This window comes from Cucumis sativus, chromosome 2, assembly GCF_000004075.3.
Source record: "Cucumis sativus cultivar 9930 chromosome 2, Cucumber_9930_V3, whole genome shotgun sequence".
Lineage (NCBI taxonomy): Eukaryota > Viridiplantae > Streptophyta > Magnoliopsida > Cucurbitales > Cucurbitaceae > Cucumis > Cucumis sativus.
In genome coordinates, this window is record NC_026656.2 from 7549037 (window position 1) to 7557954 (window position 8918).

Here is an 8918-nt window from a genome sequence, read left to right on the forward strand (position 1 = left end):
TGTAGTAGCCCCTCCATAATGTGTAAATATTGAAATTCGTTGATCAAATTGCCACATTTACATATTTCTAACTTAACTGCTGCATGTATAAATATAAGTTGAGATCTCACCATATAATTCAATTGCACTTGTACATAATTTACACATTATTTTATTTAGCAAAATACATGTGAATATCTCACTATTTTATCGATGAAAACAAAAACCGACTAGCCAGTTCAACACCACCACCTACCAAATTAACAAACTAACATCTGAAACAATTAAGCTAACATAACATGTGCAAATTAAACAATGGAACAGAAACTCCCATTGTATAAATATAAAATGAAAGTAGGAAGAGAATGATGCCACTACAAGTCTTCTCAGTATTTATGAAGAGGAATAACAAAAATAATAGCTCAAACATAGTAAGATTGCATAACCACAGCCAGAGAGTATTAACGTTACATGGAGATTATTGCTAGTAAATCGTTCAGAATTATTGGTACATGAGAGAACACACACCAAACTTGGAAGGCAAGAAATCAGAAAATTGATGGTTTTAGAATATGATTTCAGCGTTTGCAACACGATACCATCAATATATATTCACTCCTCTTCTTCTGCCTCTTCCAGCCAATTCACAAAAGGTTCCAGTGCCTTCACGAAGCTCTGCCTGTTATGTTGCATTTATAATTGCAGATTTTGTAAGTAAAGACACAAAGGATTTGTAAATAACAAAACAAAGCTGCAGATCAAGGACGAGGAAGATGGATGATTGGCATACCTGCCCTTGGGGTTTGTCCCTTTACGGAACCAATGGAGTATGGTGTCCTCAGCAAGCACATCCTGGTCGTACAGAGACCTTACAATTTCAGGGAAAAGTTTCATCAACTTGGCATCCTCATAACATTGCATCTGAACTTTGTAGATCAACTCCAGCTCCAGTTTCCCTGTGCTACAGAAGGTATTCAACAATTGTGCCCATGTTTTCACCTGTGTAGAACGAAAAGGTCAACACCTAAAACATTTCTTTTTTTGTCTATATTTTCAGACAACAGCTTTGGAAGACATGGAAGACATGCCCAAACCAGCTTCAAACCACTGAACTATAATTAGTGACTTCAGCAATAAAAGGAACGACATTGGCTCATGTACCTTCTAGTAATCACATTTCTGTTTCTTCAGTTTATTTGTTTCTAGTTTCCAAGGAAGGCACTTAATAACCGTTTCTGTTTCTGCATTTCCAGATTTTAGAGGAATTTTTCCAAAATTATGAAAATAGCAAAACCAAACTCCTTGATTCTGTTTCCAAGTTGTTTTCTCAAAACATATGTAAAAAGCACTGTAACTTAAATGTTTTTTATATTATTTAAAACTAATAATAATATAAAGTTGTAGAAAACAATTGAAAAAAAATTATCATCAACTAGAAGGTGGAACCTTTCTCTAAGTCAGAGTTAGGCGGCAGAGTTCCAACAAAGTCGGTCCCTTTTACACTGAACCACTTAACACATAGATATCATTAAGAAAGAAGATTCAACAAGGGTCAAGATCGTGTAACCTTGGGCTTTTGACCTTTTCAGGATGTTAATAAAAAATTATGAGCGCTCAACAGAACCTCGGAGGTTTCATGGTTCAAACAATATATAGATGCAATTCCAAGGGAAGTAGAAAGATTGTCCAGAAAAATACTGTGCTACTTCACGAGGTTTTTGGTTGAAAAAGGCTTTGAAGAATTGCTTAGAAAGGATTGTAGAGATGCAAACAACATTATTTAGAAGGAAAGTTTCTCCTCTACATGGAGCCCTATTTACTCAGCAGGAAATTACAATTCAATTAACCCGTAAGGAACTTAGCGGTAATAAAGATAAATTTTAAGGGCAGGAGTTGACAGATTGGCTTATTGGGGATAATGGAATGGGAAGACGGATTTCGCTCGCTAGACTTACAGTGGTGGTTTATATTTATTGTTTAGACGAGAAATGTTTGAAGGAGTTGGGTCATGTGAGAGTACTAGGAAGGGAGATATTGGGAATAACAGTTGACTAAAGTTTTCACTTATTAGTGAAGGCATAGTAGCAATGAGTTACAGCACAGGTGACTTGGCCATAAATAAGAGAATTATAATTTTTAGAAGAGAGTATCATTTTAGTGAGTCGATTCTTGGTGGATTGGTAGTGGCTGGTGGGAGGGAGTAGTTATCTTTGGTGCTTTTTTTGTATTTTCTATGTTCAATACTTCAAAATAAAAGAGGAAGAAAAGAAAGCAAAAACAGTTCGTTCATAACACGCACACAAAAGAGGGGAATATATGCAAGAGTAAGTAAGATTACCTGGCGAAGAGCTGAATTAGCATTCTGCTGTTGGTTCTTTCCAGACCACTGAACAGCATCCATTATGACATCCCATAAAATTCGAACAACTTCGATATCGGGTAAATTGGCATCTCTCATTCGGTGCTTCACAGTTTCTATAACTTCAGCAATGTCACTTTCCTCGGCTATTTGGGTTGTTAAAGCAGATTTCATTTCACTTAGCTTCACATCAAACATTTTTTTGGCATTGTATTCTACCAAGGGTACCAGACCTTCCTTTCTGAAAAATTAAAGTAATTGGCTAAATATGCAAGCATCAAATCTCTACTACTAAGAGCAACCAAAATCAATATATTATATAACTTAGATTACCACTATTTCACATAATTCTGTAAAAAATCGATATCAAAATACTGTACAACAAGGCCAGAAATTATATTTCTTAACTATACAAATTAAATAATATACTCACGTGAAATGCTCAGAAAAGCCCTCAGCAGATCGCTTAGCAGAGGGAAAGAACTCCAGAAGATTGTCTTCCACTTTCCCCCTCTTGAGGATGGAAATCAAATCATCAAGGCTATTATCCATAAGATATTCCTTGAAAAAGTCAGTTATAAATGAAAGAACTAGCCCTTTGGCCACAAGATTATCCTTAAGCAATGGCTGAAAAACAGTCTCGGGAGGAAGGCCTGATAATTTCTGTGAGAAGGCAAGAGCTGTGAAAATTGCAAGTTTTTTCCTCTCATTTTCCTCAAAGAACTCCAGCGACTGCAGAAATCGTCGCATAACATTTTCAAGATACTTAATGAGAAATGGCCTCCGCCTCAAAATTTTCTGTATGTAGATAACAGATGGTAGAATGGCTTCACGTTTAGGTTCACAGTCAATTATAGAGTATGGATGGCGCTCTCCTTCATCAGGTTTTGTTGTTCCAGGCTGCGTCCGTCCACCAGTGAAAATAACCTGGAAGTATAACATATGTTAGTGGAAACCAAATGCCAATTAGCTGCACTTCCTTATCAATGCATAAATCCATAAATGAAAATGCATTTTTGCCAATGAAGGAGAATTGAGATATCTCCACATAAAATTAATTAGATAATTCCAGCTAAAAGAAAATACAAGAAAAAATCTCCTTAGAATTCAAGAACACAGTTGTACAACCTATAAAACATGTCATGTTCAAGTAAGGTCATAGAAAATACAAGAAACAGTGTTAAGCAATATATATATATGTACATATTTCACCAACTTGAGATGCCACAGTGAGTAGGCATTGTATGGCAGCCACGAAGTAGTACCATATATTTAAATCAAGAATGTACTGCTTTCAGTGGTCCTCTAAGAATATTAGATGTATTTTCAACATGCTCAGTTTTGGTAGGATTCCTATAGACATTCACTAACTTCATAATTCATAATGTGTTCGCATCCCAGAAATGTAGATAATATATTTGAGGACAATGCAGTTTGAAACACTTTTATTTCTTTGTCACTATAATTTTGAAAAGAAGCGTAAAAGGATTTTTTTAATAAAATCAACTACTTTCATGGAGGAAAAAACGAAAGAATGCAAGGAAAACTAATCCCACAAAACACCTAAAGATAAGGAGTCCAACTGAGTAAATTGTTTCCTAAAGAGTAATTACTGATTACAAAATGCCGTCGAAATTGAAGCCTAGAGAGATGCATTAAACCTCACCGGGGCCCAAAGATAACAAGGGTCCTCCCCACCCTAAACACTCAAATTTCTCTCCCCAAAAAACCCATAACAAAGCGCACACCCCTGCAAGCAACAAAAAACAGCCTTTCTCGTTGAAAAGTGAATTGAGGAGGAACTTCCTGATTGTATCCAATCTATATTCGCCCTTCTGTGAGAATGCGCGAACCCAAACTCCAGACACCAAACAGAAACAGCTCCACTTGGGTTTCGCAAACAACTTCAAAGGAATTCATTAACAAAAGGAACAAGAACAGTCAAAGGGAGTAGAAGGCACCAGCCTAAGTATGACATGAGGGCCCAAATCAAAGATCTTAGTTGCAAGAGAATGCATAAAAGATCCAAAAACACAGCTAAGGAGATCTTGACAGATACAAATATCCTACCAAAAGAAAATTTTTGTGATGCACGCCATTTGCCTCAACTTAACTACCTTCCAGGTGATTCAACTTAAGAGGCTGAAGAACTTGTATATAGGGAACATACAAAAGAATCTTAAGAGTTTATCTTAGTCAATCATATTTCTAGCTTTAATTTAAATAAGTAATTACTATAAGAATCTTTTCAGCGTGACAAGTTAGGAAATAAAAAATAGCTTCAAATACCCATTTCCTCCCTTCCCTTGAAGACCACATTCAGATCTCTCGGGCCAAACCCAAATCATTTCCAAAATACACTGTCCACACTTGTAAAGTCCAATTGGAAAGAACTATTATACTTATTTTCTTTCCTTCATTTGATAAAGTTACATATCCACACTCCAACCATACTAAATTTTATTTTTCCCCAGCCAACCATACCCCCTTGGACCTTAATCATAACTTACCCCCCCCTTGGGCCGTTATCATAACTCACATTCTTAAATAACTAAGATAGCTAAGAAAAAACACAATCTGAAGACCACTCAATCACTGCAGTGGCTACCCTGAAGTAATCTAATATGAAATATGAAAACCTTCTCATTTCTTCAACTTTGAACTCAAACACCAAGACCAAATAATAAACTACGATAAAATGACTTTCGTTCTGCCCTACAGCTACTAGACTCCATCAATTGATATGCAATCTCAAAATCAACGCATTGCTTGAGAAGTGAGATGAAACACCAGGGTCTCCGGTAGGGCTCTAAGGAGCCAAATTAATTTAAGAACCCTATCACTACGTGAGAGAGCATGGAAATATGAATCAAGATCCATTCACACCTCATCACAATAAATACCACCTGGCATAACTCAGGAAGATTATTCTTAAGCCAGTACCACCAAAGAAACAGTATATATGCCAGCAGTGCAAAATGAGTCTATGAACAAAAATAGTCAAGAATATTTGCAGAGCCTGCCTACTCGAACATTCCATAGTTAGCTAGAAATATGAAAATTCATGTCAACCACTTCTTACTTGCCAATGGCACTAAGAAGCACTAGTGCAAATACAAGGCAACGGAATGACACAACACAATAGAGACACAAGCCATTAAAAGAAATTGGACACGGTTACTTCATTTACCTATAAATCTAGAATTTATGAGCTAGCCATTCCTACAATTGTCAAGTTGAAATTCACAATGGAAAAAATAATAATTTGCCGATGGTTAGGGTTCAATCAATGTCACCAAATGCTTCTCGGAGAAGGAGTTGGAGAAAATATTAAATTTTCAATCAGCAATGAAGAAACTAAAAAATGACATGAAATGAATTAAGAGTACATAGTCAAAAAGAATCTGTCATCAGTAAGAGTATGACAATCTTGTCGTAAAACAATATTAAAGGAATTAAGAACCCAAAAAAGATGTTCACATCAGACAATATTGTATCCAGTACTGAAAGTGTGTAAGCATATAACACCATCAAAATGAATACCTCAAAGAAGGTATCCCCGTATCTTGAGAAGTCAAGTTCTGAAGACTCAATGTTCCTGGCAATGAGTTCCTGTACAAGAAAATCATGCTTAGACAGATAAAATTGTCAATCAACAACATATTTATGCAGAAAAATATCTTGGCTATCATGAAAGATGGTGCAACAATTACCAAATCACCAGCATTATCCAGATAGATCTGGACCACTGCATCAGAAAAAGACGCAGGGTCCAGCGGTATCGTAATATTCCGTTTGCGGGTCTTAATCCGCGTGCCACTGTCAAGTCAAACAATAAGGGGTGAAGGTAAGTATGACAAGTCAATGATAACAAGAATACGTTTCAAAAAATTTAAGGATGTGTAGGCAATATAACATTCCTGAACAACCAAACAGTAGCATCATACACTAAAATTGGAACAGGAACACACTTTAAGAGCAAACAAAACTGCCCCGCAAAGTCTAAACCTTAGAATGGAAAGAGCATATTCACATACGACAGATATAAATAGAAAAAATGCATAATTGTTCTCTACTCTGTCAGAATAAGAAACACAATTTCTTACTCTAAAATAGTAACTATCAGAGAATGGAAGAATAACCAAAACTAACTTCAGTCAAAAAGCAGCAAAAGTAGACGACGTCTTAGTTCAGTGATCAAGAATGAGATAATACAATGCAAAGCATTGAAATTGATAAAATGTAAAAAACATTCATTTACATTTACACCCTCGGACCATGTAAAAAACTGAATAAATAATGGGAGATACTACTATACGGTAACCATCAAGGTATCACAATCATTTTTTTCTTTTCTTAGGGATTTTATTAAGATGAGAAGAAGGGGAACACGCATGTAATCTATCTTCTTATCCTTCTGAATGACTGCAAGTTCAGCAAATATTAACTAACTAGATCTAGCTCCACACTACAATGCAATGCCTCAACATATCAAAAATAACCCAAAAACTCCATGAACAGATAACTGAGAAACCACAGTCAAATACTATAAAGAGAAAAAAAATGAACACTTGTATCAGAACGTAATAACCATCTAAAACACATCAATCATGTCAAAAAAGTTAACAAGAAACTAATTTCATTAAAAGAATACACAAAGTAGAAGATGATAATAGTAGAACAAGGCTTACCCAAGAGTGGGTTTCTCCTTCGAGCTGCATGTGCAAGAAAACAAGATCCACAAAAGATAAAAATGAGTCAGATTACAAAGTACATGGCGAAAGAAACTATATATAAAAAAACACGCTTTTCGCGAGGAGGAAGGAGTAACTGGAGAGTCGAGAAAGGCGCTTCTTCTATTACTAAATATTAAGAAGACCTCTGATGTGCGTTAAAAAACTTGGTAATTTGTCGACATCACATCACCAATGGGGCTTTTATCTAACTCACAGAGTGAAAGTCACAAACAGAAGTTTTAAAAAAAAAAAGGAAAATGGAACAGAATTTGCTTAAAGAACTACGTGTCTTTTTTTACCAAAAGAATAAACCCTAATTAAGTTATTAGTTAAATCTTTTTGGTCCAGACAAACCAATAAACCAGATCCACAATGACCTAGAAAAAAATCCGAAAAGTTGAGAATAAAAGGCGATGGGTTAATCCCAAGCCAGAAGATCAATACAATACCAAAAATAAAAAGTAAGAAGTAACAAGAACACAAATCAATTATGAGAAAATTGTGCATAATAAAGGCCCGAATCTGAAACCGCAAGTGACCGAGAGAACAAAGTGAACAGATCCATGGAACCCAAATCGAAATCATCGGCCAGACCTAACTTTCGAAAGATAAAAAAGAAAATTTTTGATAGAGAGGAAAAAAGAAAGAAAAGGAGGAGATCGGAACCTCATAAACCAAGACGAGTAAGGATCGGAGGAAGGTGAATGAGTCTGTAAAAGTCGCTTGAGTTCGTCGGTAGAAGATGACGGAGGGAGGGCACAAGGAAAGGAACAGAGGAAGAGAAAAGGGAGAAAAGGAAAACGAGAAATGGATTGCTAGTGGGGTAATTTATATAGTGAGAGCAGAGTGTAATAAGCATGAAATAAGGCGGCCTAATTGTAATTATGGTGTAAAAGTAAGGGCTCTATTGCAAAATTGTAATTATTGTTACGTTATCGCATAATATCGTACGGTCTTTCGAAGTAGCGTTTGTCAGGTGAGGTGAGTGGGGACCCACATTCTACGCGTCAGATCAGGAAATTCGCAAATTCGCAAATTCGCAAATTTGCAAATTCTTTTGTTATTTGGGTGAAGACGTAAATGCCTCCATGGTTTCTTTATTATTATTAATATTGTATTTTTATAGCTTCCTACTCTATTATATATCTATCTATTCTATATAAATGGGCTAAAGTCATAAACACTCATTTTCTTCCTTTATTGCTTGTTTTTTAGATTTGTTTAAAAGTATAACCATTTGGTAAAAATATTACAAAATCTAGAATAGTTTTGAAAATGAAAAAAATTCACGGACCTACAATAAAAAAATATTAACAATGTCTCAGTTAATACGTGATTAATCGATCACACATGCATATAATTCTTCTTCTAAACGATCATGGTACACGATCGTGTATCATTTCCTACACAATCTTGTCATGATACGGAGATCGTATAGGAAATGATACACAATCACGTACCAATATCTAAATTATCATTATACTATATGTAAACGATCTTGGTTCGTGATCGTATCAAGATCATTTATATTTTGTACAAAATCGTGTACCAATATCGTTTAGATTTGGTACACGATTATGTATCAAGATGTAAATGATTTTTGTTTAAGATCGTGTACCAAGATCTTCTGTATTTGGTACATGATCTTGAGCCAAGATCATTTAGATCTGGAAGAGGAAATATATGAGAGATGACAGAAGATCGTTTATCAAGTCAAAATTTGAAGAAGTGAAAAAAGAAAGAAAAATATATGAGAGGTGACGAAGAAGGAAAAATTTCTAGCATAAGAAATGAATAAATCACGAACAAAAGCAAGTGGGAATATGAAGAAAAAGAAGTAATAA

General features: G+C 35.3%; 1 protein-coding gene across 1 annotated transcript; it reads right to left on the minus strand.

Annotated features, from left to right (window-relative positions):
• Positions 1-287: 287 nt before the first annotated feature.
• LOC101220976 (basic leucine zipper and W2 domain-containing protein 2) lies at positions 288-7895 on the minus strand. Its single transcript, XM_004138856.3, has 8 exons — positions 7741-7895; positions 7030-7053; positions 6052-6157; positions 5882-5950; positions 2772-3265; positions 2318-2579; positions 770-978; positions 288-658 (listed from the first exon to the last, which is right to left on the minus strand). Exons 1-8 carry the CDS (start codon positions 7743-7745, stop codon positions 592-594), a joined length of 1236 nt encoding a protein of 411 aa, XP_004138904.1. The 5' UTR covers positions 7746-7895; the 3' UTR covers positions 288-591.
• Positions 7896-8918: the final 1023 nt, after the last annotated feature.

What these genes read in the sequence shown, in the direction of transcription:
- LOC101220976 (XM_004138856.3), bottom strand. An exon ending in TGGATAATGCTGGTGATTTG is followed by an intron (nt 5,951 to 6,051) that starts GTAATTGTTGCA and finishes TTTCTTGTACAG; the next exon opens with GAACTCATTGCCAGGAACAT. An exon ending in ACGGGGATACCTTCTTTGAG is followed by an intron (nt 3,266 to 5,881) that starts GTATTCATTTTG and finishes TTATACTTCCAG; the next exon opens with GTTATTTTCACTGGTGGACG.